At 54.7% G+C, this 19492-nt stretch overlaps 2 protein-coding genes across 5 annotated transcripts; one reads left to right on the top strand and one right to left on the bottom strand.

Moving 5' to 3' along the window:
• Positions 1-29: 29 nt before the first annotated feature.
• On the bottom strand, positions 30-15998 carry TMEM208 (transmembrane protein 208). 4 transcript variants are annotated; one of them, XM_082439760.1, is made up of 9 exons: positions 15745-15971; positions 15010-15113; positions 12253-12441; positions 2572-2817; positions 1851-1946; positions 1031-1090; positions 813-949; positions 412-496; positions 30-312 (listed from the first exon to the last, which is right to left on the bottom strand). In XM_082439760.1, the coding sequence occupies exons 4-9, from the start codon at positions 2575-2577 to the stop codon at positions 175-177; spliced, it is 522 nt and encodes a 173-aa protein (XP_082295886.1). In that variant the 5' UTR covers positions 2578-2817; positions 12253-12441; positions 15010-15113; positions 15745-15971; the 3' UTR covers positions 30-174. The 4 variants fall into 4 exon arrangements, with proteins under 4 accessions (XP_082295886.1, XP_082295888.1, XP_082295887.1 ...); XM_082439762.1 differs by lacking the exon at positions 412-496 and having other exon boundaries at positions 15745-15998; XM_082439761.1 differs by lacking the exon at positions 1031-1090 and having other exon boundaries at positions 15745-15973.
• Positions 2834-19418, top strand: LOC309649574 (uncharacterized protein). The gene is given in 5 exon segments (XM_082439766.1): positions 2834-6067; positions 13759-14751; positions 16601-16716; positions 16718-16816; positions 16902-19418. Coding segments are annotated over 5 exon segments (1614 nt in total). The 5' UTR covers positions 2834-5830; the 3' UTR covers positions 17071-19418.
• Positions 19419-19492: the final 74 nt, after the last annotated feature.

Raw genomic sequence — 19492 nt, 5'->3', positions numbered from 1 at the left:
CTCTCTTTATCACCCACACAGCCATTAGCCACATTGTAAGCCATTTATTCACCAGTCCTATACCTTAGACTGCCTTTGGCCCTTGGACTAGGCCCTCATTGCTCCTGGCATGGGGGCCATGCAGCCTGATAGAGCCACCCGGGGCCCAGAAACCTGTAGCCACAATGTCAGTGGCTATAACCGCTTCATCTGCCGCCGCTCCTGTCGGCGCTGCCGTTTCTCGTTGTGCTCTGGCGCTGGGGCGCCACTGTCTGCTGTGAACCAAGGGCCCAGTACATTGACCCACAGGAGGTAAAGGGCTCTGCCCGGCGCCTAGGAGAGAAAAGGGAGCTTGAAGCCAGGTGCAGGAAATGAAAGAAGGGAAGGGGTAGATGCCCCAGCTCCTCGTTGGGAGCCCCACCACCCACGTACCAGAAGCCAGAAGGACCAGATGTAGAGGGAGAAGCAGCTGAGCACTTGCACAATAGCTGTCAGCAGGATCACATCTTTAAGGTGCCTGTGGATAGAAGGGAGACTGCAAGGGCCAAAAATAGTAGACGGGGAATTCCCTGGCGGTCCAGTGGTTAGGCCTCCGTGCTTTCACTGCTGAGGGCCCGGGTTCAATCCCTGGTCAGGGAACTAAGATCCCACAAGCCGCACAGAATGGCCAAAAAAAAAAAAAATTTTTTTTAAATAAAAAATAACAAAAACAATAGATGGGCCCTAGTTCAACTCCCTTCCACCCTCTTCAAGTTGCAGGTAGCTGTGGGTCTTGGGCCCCAGCACCCCAGCCCTGGCACCGCTCACCTGGGCTGACAGCGGGGGACACTCACTCTGCCATGCCCTGCTCCATGTTGAGATCCATTCCACCATCCATCAGGGCCCCATCCTCAGAGAAGGCTGCCCTTGCCATCGAGCTCATAGAGTGGTAGCTGGCCCCATATACTGCCAGACTAAAGCCCAGGGCCATCTGCCGAACAAGAATGGGGGTATCAAAGGCCAGCCACTGACCCTATGTGCTTACCCACTTCCCAGGATGCGGGACACTTACCCAGGCCCAAAATGAAGCAGATGAGTAGAAGAAGACCAGGGTGACAAGACAGTAAATGGCCTGTAAGCAGACACAGGATCAGGCTGGGATCGAAAGCTTACTAGGGACTTCCCTGGTGGTGCAGTGGTTAGGAATCTGCCTGCCAATGCAGGGGACACTGGTTCGATCCCTGGTCCGGGAGGATCCCACATGCTGCGGAGCAACTAGGCCCATGCACCACAACTACTGAAGCCCACGAGCCTAGAGCCCGTGCTCCACAAGAGGAGCCACCGCAGTGAGAAGCCTGCACACTGCAACGAAGAGTAGCCCGCACTCGCCGCAACTAGAGAAAGCCCACGCACAGCAACAAGGACCCAATGCACCCATAAATTAAAAAATAAATAATAACATTTTTAAAATTTTTAATGAAAAAAAAATCTAAAAAGCTTACTAAACCATGGACCTCCCTCAACTCTGACCAAGATATTAGGCCAGGTGATGAAAGAAGACAAGTCGCTTCTTATACGGTTGGCGAAAGAGGTCTGCTTCCTGAATACCCAGACTCCCCTCCGTCACTTCAGCCCAGGAAAGAAGCCCCTGTGTATTTAGGATGGGAAGGGCTCTCCAGTCAATCTGAGACTCACACCCTCATTTTGTTTTTGGTTTTTTGTTTTGACTATTCAGCACTTTCCCTGTGCCAGGATCCTTTCTCATTTATTTTTAGTTGGAATTTTCTTCTGGAGCTTTAGCTGTCATACACTGCCACCACTCCACCCCACCAAACAGAGCTGAGGGCTATGGAACCTTGGGGGGGCACAGAAGCAAGAAGGGAGGCACTTACATTAGCCCCCAGTATGATTCGCAGGTAGAACTTCAAGGTCTCTTTGTTCTCCTCAAATATCTGCTTCTTCCCTCTCGTGCCCACTTTGCCCTTGGGCTGCAGAGAGATGACGAGATGCTGTCAGAACCCTCATCAGCCAGGGTCTTCCTTATCCTCCCCACCATTCCGGTTAGCTACAGAGTTCCATCTGCACCTCAGCCGAGTCTCCGTGGTGCTCAAACCTAGCACAATCCTTGGCATGTCCACCCCTCCTCCAAACCATCCTGCTTAGGGCTGACAGCATCTTTGCAGCACACCCAGCAATGACCGCCTCCTCCTGGGAACAATCCAACACTAGGCTGGTATCTCCTGAATCCTCTGATAAGGTCCAGTTTGGGGCTGACAAACCCTTCACGGGGGATCCCTGAGTGGGCTTGAATGGCGCCCCTCTCCGGCCTCTGCTAGAGTAAACCAGATCTGGGCTAACGCCTACCCCGCCTCAAGCCCCTCAGATCTCCAGCTAGTCCTGATACTGTCTGGTACTGACGCCCACCCCTCTTCGGCACCAGCTCTGGTACGTTCCTGCGCCTCTCCACTCCCCACCTTAATCTAGTACGGTCCAGCCACCGGATGGCACCTCCCTCTGGCCGACCCACTGCCCTTGATGTCCTTCCTCTGTTTTCAGTCTCCCGGTCCCGAGAGTGCTTTGCCTTGCGGACCCCGCCCTACTCGCCCTCCTTACCGCCATGGTGCGACGCAAATACCCAGCCGGGGAAAGACGTGAGAGCTACCGAAACAGCACTCAGTAGGTACCACATCTGCTGCACAGGCACTTCCGGTGCAGACCCAAATCGTCAGCAACTGGGACGGAAGTGGGAGATCCACTTCCCTCCCAAGCTCCGCCCGCCAGAGTCGGTGGGACTTCACTTCCCAGAAAGCCTTGCGCGGGGGCGGAGGCGGCAGGGATGCGATGGCTGAATCTCTGCCTCTGGAGGTGAAAGGAGGCCGCCCTCAGGCCTAGCTCGGGACAGGCCCCGCCCTCGGGGTCCCAGGCTGTGGGGAGCGGCTGTCAGACAGCTCGCCTTGGCCCCGCCCGTCTGGCGGAAACAACCAGCCCGGGAGATCCAAGGACCTGCTGGCTATGGGTAACGGCCCCGCCTTTGGGCCACCCCGTCCCCTTACCTTGGGCGACCATCCTCTCCTTCCCCATCGGCCCCAAGAGATGGCCACTCTGTCACCTCAGCGAGGACAGGGCCTCTGCCTACCCTGCATCTCTTGAGATGGCCGCCCCTCCCCCTCAGCTCTGGAAGATGTCCGCTCCATCCCATCATCCCCAAAGGGTAACCGATCTTATCCCCATTGGCCCCTTGGAATGGTCGCTCTATTCCCTCCTCCCCGAGAGACGGCTGCCCCTTCCCCTGGCGGTGGAAAACAGACTGCCCCCTCCCATCAACTTCGGGCATGGTCTCTGAGTTCCCTCACCGGGGACAGGCCTGCTCCCCACTCCCTCGGCCCCTAGTGATGGCTGTCCCTGCTTCCTTTACCCCATGGGATGTTTGCTCCCTCTCCTTAGCCTGGAGCAAGACCACTCTGCCGCTGTTATCCAGAGAGAGATGATAAGTTTTGTCCCCAGTGGCCTCTTGGGATGGCCTCTTCATCCCTTTTCCCCTGAGAGCTGGCAACCCCCTCCCTCGGCCCAAGGGAGACAGGCCACCCTTTCCCCATCAGCCCTTGGAATGGTGCTCCTTTCCCTTAGCAAAAATAGTACTGCTCCAACCCCAGTGAGCCCCCTGCGATGGCGTCCTTTCCCCCTTTGGCCCCGGAGGATATCTGTTCCATCCCCATAGATCTCAGAGATGACCAATCATATCTCTAGTAGCTCCTTGGGATGGGGTTCGTTGGGTGGCCGCTCCACCCTTATCACTGCTTCTTCTGGTCCCTCTAGAAAGGCCTCCCCGCTTCTCAGCTCAAAGAATCATGCTTCCTCCCCTCAGGGAGGACAGGTTTGTTGCCCTCCCTTTGCTCCTTGGATTGACTGCTGAGCCCCAGAAGACAGGATGGCCACTATCTTTCCTCGGCTCAGTCAGGTTTTCCTGCCTCCCCTTGGGGATAGGGGCTTGATCAGTCCCAGTCCCCATCAGTGTTCTCTTCCCCATGCCTAGCCTCCCTGGCCCAGAGGCTGTTCTCCCCAGTCATTCTCCTCTCAGCAATGATCTGCTTTATCTTCCCACCCCTTCCTTGAGCAAACCTTTGGTGAAAACAGAGGTAAAAGACTGTCCATCCTTACTTAATGCAATCCAGTAAGTATTGACTGAGTACCTTCTGTGTACTAGGGATCAGAGAAGGGAAGAAGAGATCAGAGTGGGCTAGGGGAAAGGTCCACATAGGCAAAAGGAAATAAGGAAATAGACATGCTGTGTTTGTAGGACAGTGAGGAGACTGGATTGTGGAAGCTCTGGAATCAGGGGTCCAGTCAGGCATGGAGGCCTGGCAGTGCTGACCCAGGAGAAGAGATTTTGTCTTGAGGGGACTGGGAAACCCTGAAGGTTTTCATCAGGAGTTCACTGAGACTGAAAGCTGTCTTTCAGGAAAATTAACCTTGTTGCATTGTGAGGAATGATTAGCAAGGATGAGCCTGGATGCAGGGAGATCAGGTGGGAGATTGTGGAAGGAATGAAGGTCTGGGGTGATGAAGATCTGGGCTACTAAGGTGGTAAGTTTTCAAAGGCAGAAATATTAGTAACAGCAATCCAGGAACCATTTATGGACAACCTACTAGATGTGAAGCATATTACATCTATTAAATATATATATATAAATTATATTATGTATATATAATTTAATCCCCATCATAAGACTATGATCTAGATTTTTTAATATCCCCATTTTACAGGTGTGGAAACTGAGGCTCAGAGAGGTCAAGTACCTTGCCTGAGGTTACACAGCTAGGAATCTGTGGAGCTGGGATTTGAATGAGTCTAAGTTAGCCTGGCCTAAAGCCTGTGCTTTACACCTATATCTGAGAGCAAGGGACAGAAGAGCATGAAGAGTACAGAGTATTATCAGGATCATCAGGTGAGATGCACTGTTGGCATTGAAGCTCAGGGGCTGGAAAGTTGGGAGGAGGGGCTGCTTTGGACTGAGGTTGAGATGAAGGTGATGGTAAAACATTTGGATGAAGAATCCTTTGGAGAGTTGGCAATACTAAACTAGCACATGAATGATAAAACTATATGTCCATATTGAATTGCTGGTTATTCCTATAGAGGTAACTGTTAAAGCCATGCAAATGAATTTATTATCCTAGAAAGTAAACAGATTGAAAGGCCCAGGTCTGAACCCTGGGAGCCACAGAAGAATCCAGAAACAGGGGAGTTGGAGTGGTGAGTGGAGCCCTAGAAAACACAGTGTCACAGAAGTCATGGAGGGAAGATTCCAGAAGAAAAGAATAGTTAATATCAGATAATTCCTGGTCTCACAGGCAACTCCCTTCCCCAGTCCCTAATAGGGCCTCCACTCCCACGCACCCCCAGCCTCATAGAGCGTAGGTGGAGTGAGAGTCTGAGCCTACCAGGCTGTTAAGATTTTCTTGCTGAGAATCTTAACAGTCAGCTGAGTAGCCTAGTTGGCAGTGAAGAAGATGGGAAAAGAGTGCGGTCCCAGTGTAACTTCCTGAAGATCAGAGAAGGAGCACCTGACTTGCTGTGTTCTACATCCTATGCAAGACACTTTACCATGTTATTTAATTGTCACAACAACCCATTTAAATCTCACTACAATTGTCTTTTTATAGATAAGGAAAATAAGGCTCGGAGAGGTCAGTTGAGAGAATAAGGATCTAAACTAGGTTTATCTGGTCCCAATGCCCAGGTTCTTTTTACCAACTTGAGCAGGAAGTTTGACTTTTATCAGTCAGAGCAAACCTGCATCCAGGTGGTGCTCAGGAGAGGTTTGTTCCCAGTAAAGATACCTGGCGGCTGGAGAGGGGAAGTGAAGACTCCATGAAGCTTAGGATCCAAGATGAACTAGAAGCCAGTGCTCTAGTCCCCTCTGACCTACTGTGCTATCAGCTGGAGAAGGTTCCAGAGGCCCCCACCAGCACTAACAGCCCCCAATGCCCATTCTTTTTCCCTCAGATGCTCACATATATTCTGAGCTTCCTGCCTCTGTCAGATCAGAAAGAGGCCTCCCTCGTGAGTCGGGCTTGGTGCTGTGCAGCCCAGAATGCCCTTCGGGAGGTAAGGTACCCACCCTCACCTGGCCCATTCTCAGTTGTCTCACTTCAGCTTGCTCATGGCCCTGCTGATGCATCATTCATCCGTTCATTCCTGCATACTTATTCATACATACTTGGCTCTGGGTACAGTGCTGGGGCTCTACAGATGAATGAAACTCCCCTGAGAAGCTCATAGTCCAGTGAAGGAGAAAGACAAATACGTGAGTGATCATGATGTCGTGTGCTCGGTGCTGTGACACTGGAATGAAGGGTGCCATGGGGACATGAAGAAGGACATCGAAGGAGACTGGCAGCATCAGGGAAGGCTTCCTGAAGGAATAGGATGAGGATGAAGGTTGGTCTTCCAGAACTCATATCAGCACAGGTGAAGGCACCAAAGTGTGAAATAGGTCTGGAAACGGCCACACAGGTTCCCTATGACTGGAACTTAGGTGTGTGTGTGAGAAGTGGTGGGAGATGAGGCTAGAAAGGGGTCAGACAGCAAGACAGAGGTGCCAGGTGGCATTGCTGGGACTTTCTCCTGGTTATCATTGTGGGGCCTTTAAAGAAATATTAGGCAGGGGAGTGACATGTGGTGATTTGTGTCTTGGACATCTGCAGTGCAGAGTGGACTGAGAGGGCGAGTCGGAGTGCAGGGAGACAGCCCACTAGGAGGTGAATGCAGGCATCTGTGCTCGTTTGAAGGGCAAGCAATGATAGCTCTTTGTTTCAATTTTGACTTCTTGGATTATCACTGAGGTTGAACAGTTTCCCCATTAGCTGACCATTTACATTTCCCTCTTTTGTGTATTTGTGTTCCTTGTCCATTTAACTATTGGGGTCTTAGTGTTTTTCTTATCCATTTGTATGAACTTTTTATAATTAAAGAGATTAACCTTTTACATATTTATTGAAATACATTCCTAATATATTTGCCTTTTAATTTGATTTGTAGATATGTGTTTATGAGGTTAAATTTCTAGGTTGTTGATTCTGAACATCTTTTCTTTCTTATTTCTTCCATTGCTTTAGAGATCCTTTGCCTCTCTTCAGAGATCTGATAAATATATACTCATATTTTGTGTCTTTCTTTTTAATTAGAATTTACTTTTTAGATCAGTTTTAGGCTCACAGCAAAATTGTTTCTTGTGTTTTATGGTTTGAATTTTTATATTAATTATATTTTTTATTGGTGTAATTTATTTTGATTTATGCTCTAAGGTAAGGAGCTAAACTGATCAGTTTTCAAATAGCCCAAATACCATTTATGTATAATGAGTTGGAAGCCTCCTCTGTCACATATTAAATGTGTGTGTTTAAGTAGGGTCTGTTGTTGAGTTATCTCTCCAGTGTCATTGAGCTTAGTGTCTAAAGGAATTTGATTTGAACTTGTTGAAAATTTGAAGTATAAGACATCTAAATGGTGAGATCCAGTTGGCAGCTGGGTTTCTGAGAGAGGAATTCAAGAGAAGGGCCTAGGTAATAAATATATATGTGGGTGTCATTAAAGAACAGGTGGACGTTTAAGCCACGCATCTGAGTCACTTCCCCTGGGGAGAGCATGAGGAGTCCTGAAGAGCAGCCACAGAGAATGCCCCCTAGAGGACACCAGTCCAAAGGCGTGGAGAGGAGTGGGGGGCCTACAGAGGGCGCTGAGGAGATCCCAGCGAGAGGAGGACACACAAGTCAAAGGTGAAGAGCATCTAAAGTGTTGAGTGGATGAGTAACAGTGTCAAATCCCACCAAGAGTCCAGGAAATAAAGAACAGATAGTGTCCATGATGTTTGACATACAGGGAGGTCACCAGTGGCTTCAGTAACATTTGGCGTCTGGGGAAAAAAGCCAGGTAGGTTGAGGTGTGAATGAGAGAAGAAAGGATATGTAGAGGATGACCTCATTTGCAAGAAATTTCCCCATGAAAAGAAGAAAATAAATAGAATTGTAATGAGAGGTTGAGGTGGGCTAAACAAAGGATCTTAACTGGGAGAAACCTCTCATGTGTTTATGTGCTGAAGGAGTCACTAGAAGAGGGTGAGTGTAGGGAGGAGAGAGGTCAGGAATGGCAGCCACCACCTGAGGTGGCAGCCAGACAGGCTTCAGGATAGTACAAGGCTTGGTCTTGGGTAGGATGGAGAGGATGTCACCTCTCCTGAGGAAGCGAAGGGGTGGGGCTGGCAGCGCGAAGCTGTTTGTTGAGGCCGTTCCTTAAAGGCTGGTGGGTTCTTTGCGTGGTGACCGTGGAGGCCAGGTTGTCTTAGGGGAGTAAGTAGGAGGTAGAGGCCAGGGCCTCAGCAGAGAGGTTTGGAATATTCACACGGCAGGAGGAAGATGGGAAGTTACCAGAGACACAGGGAGGGGCCTCACTCACTCAGGTGGTGATGCTGCCTGTCTGTGCCCAGCACGCTGCTGGGCCCTAGGTGTGCAGGGCTGGGGCTGACACAGCACCCAGAGTTGATAGTGAGAGGGAGACAGCACAAGCCAAAAGGAGGGGGCAGGGTGCTGCACTCAAAATCTTATGAGGCACACCAAGGATGCAGAGAGAAGATACACTAAAGACTTCATGGAGAAGGGGATGCTTGGGCTAAATCTCCAGAGAGGAATAAATGCTTGCTAAATAGACAAGTAGGAGTAGGGAAGGGGTCAGACCCACCCACCCCACCCCACTCCTGCCAAATATAAACAGAAAACAGTGCCAGTCAGGAAGCTCAGTCTCCGTGCTGTGCAGTGGCGAACCATCAAAGGGCCTGAAGAGCGTCATCAATTGCCTTGTGTAAGGATCACCCTGGTGACAACACCAAGGATAGACTGGAGGCCCGGACCCTGAGCAGGAGGAAACTGCTTAATATATTTCTGACAGACAATAAGGACACCTGAACTAAGGCAGAGCAATGAGGGGGGAGCAGAGGGACATATTACAGTGTATCAAAGAGATGGAATGGAAAGGACTTTCATCATTGTGGATGTGAGGGAGCAGTCTAGGATGACTCCCAGATTTCTGACTTAGGTGATTTGGTAGAGGGCACTGAGTTTAGGAGAAGGGCCAGAGACCGGCAATAAGACAGTAAACTCAGATTTGGGCATATTGCATCCGTGTATCCGGAGAGAGGTCCATCAGATCATGGCTCTCAGTATCTGGTGCTCAGGAAGAAGGTGTGGAAAACAAAGTAGTTGGAATGGGGTGAAGTCTGCTGGGGTGCACGTGGAGGGAAACAGCGTGCGCGTGTGTGTGTGTGTGTGTGTGTGTGTGTGTGTGTGTGTGTGTGTGTGTTAGAATGGAACAACCCATGGAGAACCCACTGGTCTATGGACTGGGTCTTTCTCTTCTTTGGTGACCCTGAATGGAAAGCAGGCTAGAAGGTAGGAGAGCCAAGAGGGCAGAGTCTCAGAACCCCCAGTGGGAGAGAGCATCGGGGGAGACTGGCCATCCATAGCAGGCAGCATGGCATGGCAGAGAGGACACTTGTGGGAAGTTTTCAGGGGAGCCCCCAGATGCTGGTGACCTTGCCAGAGAGGAGCTGTTGCTGGGAATGAGTGACTCTGTGGGGACAGTGGTGGAGGGGTAAGTGGGCAAAGCCATGGTAAAGAGGTGGCCACAGTGGGTGTGGGTGCCCATGTGCTTCCAAGAAGCTTGACAGTGGAGGGGAGGGGGTGAAAGGTGAGAAGAGGGGGTGCAGGATCAAGGGAGGCCTTTGCTAAGACTCCGGGGTGTTTGTGGACTCTGGAGAAGGAGCAGTGGAAAGGCAGGGTTCTCAGAGGAGAGGGTGGGGGACAGGCTCAGTAGGCCGGGAGAAGGGGGTCACCCTGAACCAAAGAGCAGGAGAGGGAAGGAGGTTAGGATGGGTCCTGCCAGGGGTGGGCTGGTGGATGTGAACAGGGAAAAGGGAGGGCCTTCCCACCTAAGGGGCTTTGGTTTCTTTTTGAAATGGTCAGGTCATCTCTGAGAAGGCTGGAGTGAGGGGAGGGAGCTACAGTAGCGTCAGGGGCTGGAGAAGATGGTGGGCTTGGAGAGAAGTCTGAGGGGAGTGAGAAGAGAGGGGGAGGCAGTGAGGAGGTGGGAGCGGGCAGGCCAATGCTGGCAGTGCAGGCGCGAGGGGAGGCCGTGGCTTCCGCGGGCAGAATTCTGCATCCCCAGCACACACCCAGAGGAGGCAGCGGTCTCATCATCCCTGGCCAGGCAGGGGGCAAGGAGAATGGGCACAGACAGCAGTAGGACGGGCAGGGCCACAAGGACTCTGAGGAGAGGTAATCCGGGGGAGGCCTCTTGGAGTCCCGCAAAGAAGGAGAGCATAGAAGAAGCCAAGTGGGCAATCAGGCCCCGGGGATAAAGCTGAGATTGGTATAGGAGTAAGGGAGGGAGGAAAAGGAGGAGACCAGGGTCAGAGTTTGGGATCGTGGAGTCTACCATTTTAGCACTGGGGCTGCTCCAGCTAACTCTGAGCTCCAGATAGAACATTGACAAAGACCCGTTTGGTGCCTCTGCAAAACTCAGTCCCCCACCCCACCCCCAGGGCTGGGAGTGCTGGGAAGCCAGGCCACAGATACCTGAGCATCTAGGGCCCTGCCGACACCATGTCCCAGAGACCAATCTGCGGAACCCTGCTGGCAGGAACCGTCTCCCAGGGCTCAGCAGCTTGATAAGGAGGTGGAGCCCCAGCTAGTAGGTGCTACAGAAGATTCTGGCTGACCAAGGCCAAGCTGGGGCCTATATGGCTCCAGGCCAGGCTAGGATACTAGATTTGGTGACTTCTTATTCTCCGTGACCTGCCCCCACTTAATTCCATTTTTTTTCAAATAAGAAGGTAGACAAAGGCAGCGCCCCGACGATACACCCAGGCTCTGTCCGAACCGGGGCGGGGGTGCTATTTGCCTGCCACTGGGCTGGTCACTGTGAAGAACTCAGGACGGCTCCCACCCCCTGCGGCCTTCTCCTGCCTGAGGCGTCTATAACGTCTCTGGAAATGACCCCCAAGGTCTGACTCCTCTCTGGAGACCAAAGCCCCTGGGCGCCAGGGCATATATTTTCTCAAAGGCCTTCTGGAAAACAGGCGTGTTCACTTTGGATTCCTGTGCCAGCAGACAGGAGGGCCACGTCTCCGTCAGGTGGCTTTTCAAGCCTGCACACAGGCCTGCCATCTCAGCTCAGGACTTCAGTAGTTATGACAGAGTCCTGGCCTCTCACAGTCAAGGGACATGTATTGCTTTTAGCAAATTTAGGGCAGTTTCCAAATGATTTCGCATTTACTCTTAAGATGCCGGCATTGGGAAGGGAGGAGCCCAGGGGGCTAGTTGGCCCCTCTGTGATGGGGCGGCTGAAGCTGGAGCAGGTACCTGTGTAGTCCTCCCTTAGGCCTTTAGAAGCATCTTCCTAGGGCCTGGGAAGGGGGACTTTCCTACACTGGGGCCAAGGACCAGAACCCAGAAGCCTGCTGCTCTGCCCCCACAGATGATAAATATCCCTAGCAGGCTGCTCCTGGGCTCCTGTATTTGAGTCCCAGGTAGACCACCTCGGTGATGGCTTAGAGGCTTCCTCCTCCCCGCCAAGAAAAACAGTGGGGAGCAAGGAGGCAGTCTCAAATCTCACCCTGGCCCCATAGCTGGAAGTCCTTTAGGCCAGGCCCTGCCCCTTTATTGGGTAGCTTTTGCTGCCACCTGCCAGCCCTGTGCTTGGACGCTGGGCTGTTCATCTACCTTGTTCACAGGAAGGCAGTTGGGAGAGGGAAGAACTTTCCTGGCAGCCAGGGCTCAGGAAGACAGGGAAAGAAGGAAGACTGGAGGCTGCTGGAGCTGGGGCCTGCGGGGGTGGCATGTGACTGTTGGGGGCAGGTGCTGCCTGGCAACCAGCACCGCTCTGCACTCCCCCAGCCACAGTTCATTCTACTCATCATCAGATTGGCTCATCTGTCGTCACTGCAGGGCTTTGAAAGGGCTGGAGGCACGCTTTACCTTTCCTTTCTAGAACCTTTTCTCCCTGATCTTTTCGGTACCCTCCCGAACCTCACACACTGAGATCTTCCCCAGCTCTCCTTAAATCTGAGAGAGGGACCCAGGTCCTCGGGAGTCCCCACTACCCCACTGTCTCCCAGTGTCCACGGGGGGAATCTGTGGGGAGAGCTCCTCTCATCCATACTGACCACAGGGTCTGAAACGGGAACCTGGTTTGACACCCTGATTCCCGTGAAATTCGCCGGGCGCTGGTCTCCCTCTTACCGTACGCTCCTCCTTCCCGTGAGGACAGCCATAGTCAGCTGCTTCTCTCTGGGGCAGAAGCCAGGCTGATTCTCCACACCTGGGAATGAGTTCCACGCGTCTTCCTGGGAGAATCCTGTTGATAAGTATCTTGCGGGGAGTGCGTATTAGGCGTCATTTCTACCTTTCTGGTTCCCTTTTGATGATGTTCTGTGGGGAACAAGCAGGGAATGTCAGCTTGTTCTTGCCGTTACTCACAGGACAGGTTTTTTGGGGAGCTTGCTTGTGAAAACAAGAGCCTTTGAGTACCACTTGCCTGCAACCTGGGCATTGGTCAGGGGTAGAGAAATGGGGCTAGGATTTTAGAAGCCAAGTCCTCTTCTCCCTCCCCCCACAGACCAGTTCCACACATTCCTGTAGCTACTGTCCTTTGGCTCCTTCTGGCACAAGATCAGGGAAGGTTCTCCGAAAACATCTCCCTCACTGGGGGCTCCCCAAATTCGTAAACAAGCCAGCTTTTTCCCACAACAACTTAGCCCTGAGCTTGCCTCCCGGCCCCACCCAACTCCGACTGTGTGCTCCCCACGCTCGCTCCCCTGTTCCTCTACGGCAGGGCCAACTCAGCTTCCTCCCTGCCTCTGAAATTCATCCTATGAGCTCCTGCCCACAGAAACGGGACGCTTCTCCCTCCTTACCTGGACAGATAAGACAGACCCTCTAAAGATGAGCCCCAGGGCTCACAAGCACGTCTTGAACTCTCAAGCCTGAAGGGCCTACACTTGTGAGCGCGCCCACGCCCCCACGCATGCGCACACCACACTCACGTGCGTGTGCACGTTTTCACTCACACACAAAACCCATTTTTGCAAACATTCATGTGGCTGAGACACTGAATGTGTATGGCCACCAGGGGACCTCGGCCTCACTGCCTGCCCCAGATCTCTGGCATCTGGGCCACGGGGGATTGTGCTGAGTGACACCTGTGTAGCTTCTTCCCGCCCTCAGTTGTTCCGAGGGCTATTTATATGCTCTCGCGAAAGTGGGGGAGGCTGACTGCTTAGCTAAGGCCAAGCTGAGGCCCTGGATTTGGAGCCGAGTCCATGGGTCTCAGGGCCACCTTCTGAAAGTCCCAAAAGTTGGGGTTCAGCATACTTTGTCCTCCTGCTCCCTGGGGGCTTCTCTGGCTCTCCTCCAGGTCACCCCCCAGCCCTCCTGTACTCAGCATGCTAAGTCCCCACTCTGGCCCAGGCCCTCCATAGGCATTCAGTCCCATCCGTAACTAACCTTCCTGTCCTCCCCTCGTAGTCATCCCCTTGGAGCCCCAGTGTGACCCATCCTCCCAGCTTCCACTTCCCATCAGCACCCCCTCAAGCACACAGGACACCACACACCACAGTGGCTCCCCATTGTAGAAAACCCCTTCCCTGACCTGCCCTCAAATTCTGGCCAGCGAATTGCCCCCAGACCCGATGGCCAGCACACTCTTGAGACCAGAGGGCTAACCCCAGGTCCACTGCTGCCCCGTAGGCCAACGTGAGGTACAACATCCCCGTGTCCTCTGCCTCCCTTCCGACCATCAAGAGCCTGGGTCTCAGGGGCATCTGCTGCATCAGCCTGACCAACCTGGATGGCTCGCCGGCTTCACACCAGGTGCTGCAGTCTGTTGCCTACCACCTGGGCCTGTACCTGCAGAGCTTGTGCCTTGGTGGGGGCAGCCCCACAGAGGCCTCCTTCGTGGCCCTGATCCTGGGCTGCCCGGCCCTGCGTTTCCTTGACCTCAGTGGCTGCGACAGCCTCTTCACGTCAGGCATGCTGCTAGCTCAGCCCAAGACAGCACAGTGGGTCCAGCAGGCACTGAGCGGCCTCCGTGAGCTCAATCTGGCTAGCCTGCAGGACCTGACCGATCTCAGCTTCAACCGGCTCAGCAGTTGTGTCCCCAGCCTGGAGCGCCTCGCCTTGGCCTACTGCCACCTCACCTTCGAGCCAGACCCAGCCCGGGGCTCCATCGGCCCCCAGGATTCCTCCCCTTCCCAACTCTCCTTCCACAACCTGCTGCAATTCGTGAAGGAGCAGGCTGGTAGGCTGCACGCCCTGGGCCTGAGTGGCACTGGCTTGCCACCCGAGGCCCTGCAGGCCCTGGGCCAGGTGGCCGGGCTGCAGCTGCAGGAGCTGAGCCTGCACAGCTGCCGGGACCTCTCCACAGAGGCTGTGGCCGCCCTTTGCCACCAGCAACCAGGCCTTACCTCCCTGGACCTCCGTGGCTGCTCAGAACTGGCTGACGGGGCACTCTTGGCTGTGAGCCGGGGCCTGCGGCGCCTGTGGCATCTGAGCCTGAGGAAGCTGCAGCAGCTGACGGATGCGAGATGCTCAGTCCTAGGGGGCCTGCGGGAGCTGCACAGCCTCGACATGGCCGAATGCTGCCTGGTGAGAGGGCGGGAATTGGCCCAGGCCCTGGGCTTGGTGTGCGGAGCTCCACACCCACTGGCCTCCCTCAGCCTGGCCTACTGCTCCTCACTCAAGGTGAGCGTCCCATCCCCTTCCTTCCTTCCTTCCTCACCAGGACCAGGGATTGGGGGAACTGGGAGCGTGGCGCCAGGGAGGCGCCCGGTGTTTGTGTCCAAGGAGTAGTTAGAGCTGAACTGGGGACACAGTTGGGAAGAGGAAAGGAGCCTAGACAGACAGGGCTGCTGCCAGCACTCCACCCCGCAGCCCCACGGCGGGTCCAGGTAGAGGGAGGTCCAGGAGACCAGGGGGCCCAGCCCACAAGGTGGCACATACCTCACGAGCCAAGTGATTGGTGACCACTGCAGTCTGGGGAGGGGAGTGAGGGTGGGTGTTCTGGGGGCCAGGAAGGCTGGTGAAAGTGGTGACAGAACCGAGCCCTGTGGGGAAGGGTACCAAGGTTACACAGCAGTCATGGTTCAGGCAGGGCCCGAGGGAGGTAATGTGACGTGGGAGCAGAAGGGTCATTTCTTGACTGAAGCCAGTTCCTTCAATAGGGCTCAGCCCTGTCCCTCTGGGTGGCGTCCCTGTCTTCCTGCAGTGTCAGTCTCTTTCTCTTCAGCAGATTATTACTTCAATCTAGCACTGTGCCCAGAGCATTCCCCACCTGAAAAGCATCTCAGCCTTTTCCTCCGAGTGCCTCTCTTCCCCCTGCCCTACTCCATCCTCACCGCTTCACCACTGTGCTACTGTGCGTCGCTCAGCTGCTCTCTCTGGGGCCCCACCTTCCCGTGTCTCTGCATCCCTCTACAAAGCAGCTTCCTCTCTTCTGCCCTTAGTTCCTGCTCCTAGCAGGTGGCAGCCCTACCCGCTCTGTGACCTCACAGTCCTAGAGGGAGCATATTTGATTGGCTCAGCGAGAATCATGTCCACCACTGGTGCTGGGAGCACAGGCAGGGTGAACACCTTAGAAACTTTCACCTGCATCCTTCCTGCCCCAGCCAATCTAGGCATTTGCTTTTCTCCTGGTGTCCCACCACTGCAGCCCACGAGGTCCACTCCGACACTCACCAGCACAGGAATATTGTTGCTTCCTTCCGTGGACCCTGTGGCAGCTTCCTGGTGCCTGTGGGGCTGGAACCTTGGGCAGAACCTTCCTAGTGACCCCCGCCAAGCCCGGTGACGCAGGCACAAGCCACCTCTCCATTGCCCTCTCCCTCTTCCACTTCCCTCCTAGGATGCCTCAGTGCTCTCCCTGATGTCAGCGCTAAGCCCAAGCCTCAGGGTGCTAGACTTATCCTCCTGCGTGGCCCCTCACCAACCAGACCGTGCAGGCCATCTGCACCTACCTCACCCACCTGTCAGTCCCGCGCCTGGCTTGGTGCAAGGAGCTCCGTGACCGGGGGCTTCTGGGCTTGGAGCAACCAAGTGAGGAGACTCTGCAGGGGCCGCAGGTGCGGGACCCTCGAGGTCATGGTGGGCGGGGCGGCCCCTGGGCTCAGCTGCCCTCCTGCCCCTCCTGCGCCTGTCTCTGGGAACAGCTGAGGGCGAAACTCGGGAGGAATCTGGGAAGCAGGGGCTTCCTCTCACAGCCTCCCCGAGAGCTGGGCATCGGGCCTCCAGCCCCAAAAGGACCCTTCTCCCTGGCCACAGGTCCCGCCCCACTCACGCTGCAGACCCTACAGGACTTGGACCTCACAGCCTGCAGCAAGCTGACTGATGCCAGTTTGACCAAGGTGTGGGGCTGGGGACATGGATAGGCTGAGGGCCCTGGGGCTGGAGCCAGCGGTTGGGGCCAACCCACTTTTTGCTTGGAAAAAGTCCTTTCTCATTGGTTTCTGCTGCCCGTAGCCATTCCTCTGGCTGGGGGTGGGGGAAGCTGGAAGGGCTCCAGGGCCACATCACCCGCCCCCCGCCATCCTCGCAGGTGCTCCAGGTCCCCCAGCTGAGGCGACTGTCACTGAGCCTGTTGCCAGCACTCACAGACAAGGGCTTGCTGGCTGCGGCCAGAGGCTGCCCCAGCGTGGAGCGCTTGGTGCTGAGTCTGCAGCCGCCTCAGCGACGAAGGCTGGGCCCAGGCAGCCGGCTCCCGGCCGAGGCTGCAGCACCTCAACCTGTCCAGGTGCAGTCAGCTCGCGGAGCAGTGAGTGTGTCCAGTGCTGCACAGTGTAGGGGCTGGGCTGGGGCCCCGTGCAGGGTCAGGCGCTCACCCAGTGGCCTCCCTGCGGAACGCTGGGTTCCACTGGGCAGGCGTGCAAGCAGCTCCGGATGGTAGGTGTGGCCATGTGTCCTGGCATCAGCATGGCTTCCATCAGGCGCTTCCAAGCCCAACTGCCTGAGGTGACCTGCGTCCAGTCCCGCTTCATGGGAGGGGCTGAACTGACCCTAACACTCTGAGGCCAGGTCAGTAACCAGCCCTGTGGCTCAGCCTCTGTCACCTCCAGAGGCTCCAGCCCTGGCCTCTTGACCTGCAGTTTGACTCAGTGCCTCCCACCTCCCTCTGCTACATGCCCCAGAGCCCCTTCCCCAAGCTAAAAACCCCTGTTCTAGGACTAAGGGTGGGACTATATCAGGGCAGCCCAAGGGGCTTCCTGCCCCAGTCTGCCCCACAGCCCAGCAGGAACCTTTTCCAGCTACGTGTCGCTGCCACAGGCCCCTGGAAATGCCAGCTCCTGCTCTCCTGTCCAGGCCTGGGTCCAGAGGCCAGGCCCACAGGTGGGCTGGGTCTGGTGCTGGGAGGAACAGACCCTGTGCCTCTGGCCCTGACCCTTCTCACACTAAGGCCTGTACTGTTCCCCACAGCCCTTCCAGCCCCCTACCAGCACTGAGCTTTAGCAGCCAAGCCACAGTCTTTGTTGTATACCCAACAAGATTAAAAATTCCAGATCTCACCTCCTTGTCTGAAGTTCTCAGACCAAAGGGCCCCTTGCCTCCCCACCTCAGATGAAGCAGCCCAGCCCAGGGACAATGTGTAGGAAACGCCAGAGGGACAGACAGTTTCTTCCTCACACCTGGCCCAAAGCCCTACATGTGCCCCCAGCAGGTCCTAGCTTCTTCCCCACATGGTGGGAGACTCCAGAGGCCTCTCCCCAGCACAAGCCCCAGGACATGTCCTGCAGCAAAGGTATGTCTGTGTACCCTCATCCCAGCCAGATCCCAGGAGCACAGTGATTAAGGCTGCCTGAGTCATTCAGGCTGTTTTCAGCACACACACACACAAAAGACACTAAAGAGGACAGCATCTCTGGGTAGGAAGGCTCATTAAAGGTCTAGTCCAACCTCCTAAACAGAGAAAGAAGCTATAAGCTTACCCTGGAAGGTCAAGGGAAGACTCAAGTCAGTGAAAAAAGAGGAGGGAGGGAAGGAGACAATTAGGCAGAAGGGACCAGGGAGGTGCACATGGGCAGGTCAGAGCTGGCGCTGGGTGTAGGGGTAGTCCCAGTCCCATGGCGGGCAGGGAGGATGCCGGCTTGGACCGAGCATCCTTGGTCCACATGCTTGTGACTCTGTAAGCCACAGGCACTCTGTTGAAAGGGTTAAACCACAACGTGTCTGCAACCCATCTCAACTCTGTTCAATCATGGTACTGTGACCATTATCCATGGTCAATAGGGAGACACCGAAGAATACAGGGGAGACGGTGTGTGTGTGAGTGTGTAATCAGATCGGCTTCCTGTTTGAGAAAGCAGTGGGGTAGTTGGTATTGAGAAGATTGTAAGGGCGAGACAGGAGGCAGGAAGTCAGGAGGCTCTTGCCAAGATGATGGCGGCCTGTAACAAGGGACTGGAGACACTGAGAAGGAAGAATTGATGGTATTAGGAGACTTAACTGCATTTGGGCTCCCCATTTGCACCCTGAACTCAACAGGGACTATTCTAAGTGCGGTGGGAAGTCTGAATGCAGGAGTGGGCATGTGGGGCCCTGAATGCCCAAGTCAGAAGCATAGCTAGAGAGGGGGAACAAGTACTCCCCCAGAACATTCTTCAAAGGAGGTGCCATATCATCAGTTTTTAGGTAACATGGTGATGGTTAACACTTAAAAAAGATATTTTGAGGAGGCACTGGGAAAGAGAGGTAGTGAGAGGCATGGAGGAGGTCAGAGGGTGGTGGCTGGCAGCTTCCAGCCTGCCCGTGGGTCCTGTGGGTGGGTGTGCTCCTCGTTGCCTCAGAGGCTTGGGGTCTATGACCATAGCCTCCGAGCTTCACCTCCAGCTGGCCTGTCTGTGGCCCCCACCCCACCCATGCTGCTGCAGTTGGGTTTTAATCAGAATGCAGGCTTCCTGCACTAAATTCCCTCTTGTCAGAATCAGCCTACATCCTCCCACTGGCCTGGGGGACATCTTTTGGAATCTTGAGTTTGCCCTTCAGCACAAAGCATACCCAACTTCACATCTCTCCCTTCAAGCCTCTCAACAGGGGGCCGTCACGACCCACAAATGACGCAGGGGAAGGGCCAAGCAGGGTTGAGGACTGAGCTCAGACTGTCGAGAGCCTTCTGGAAACATGGCTCCCAGACTAGTCCCCTGTTAATGGCGCCCAGAAAGGCATCCACTTGGGGAAATGCCTCCTGCCCTAACACCTCTCCCTCAGCTGGCTGGCAGCCCCAGACCTCTCTCAGCTGGTGCCCCCAGACTACAGGCCATCCTTCTTTGCAGGCCTAGCACTGAGGGAGGCTGAGGACTCATGTTGGAGAAGGGTAACAGGGCCAGCCGGTCCCCACTGTCCTTCACAACACCAGCCCCTCAACTGTAGCTGCCCAGGTTTGTGGCCCCAAGCTGTGGCCCTGGCCTGACACCCTCATCTCATCTGCCAGCTAAGC

Source organism: Balaenoptera physalus (assembly GCF_965194825.1).
Source record: "Balaenoptera physalus genome assembly, chromosome: 19".
Taxonomy (NCBI): domain Eukaryota; kingdom Metazoa; phylum Chordata; class Mammalia; order Artiodactyla; family Balaenopteridae; genus Balaenoptera; species Balaenoptera physalus.
The sequence above is the reverse complement of the archived record's forward strand: the minus strand, read 5'-3'. Positions and strand labels throughout refer to the sequence as shown.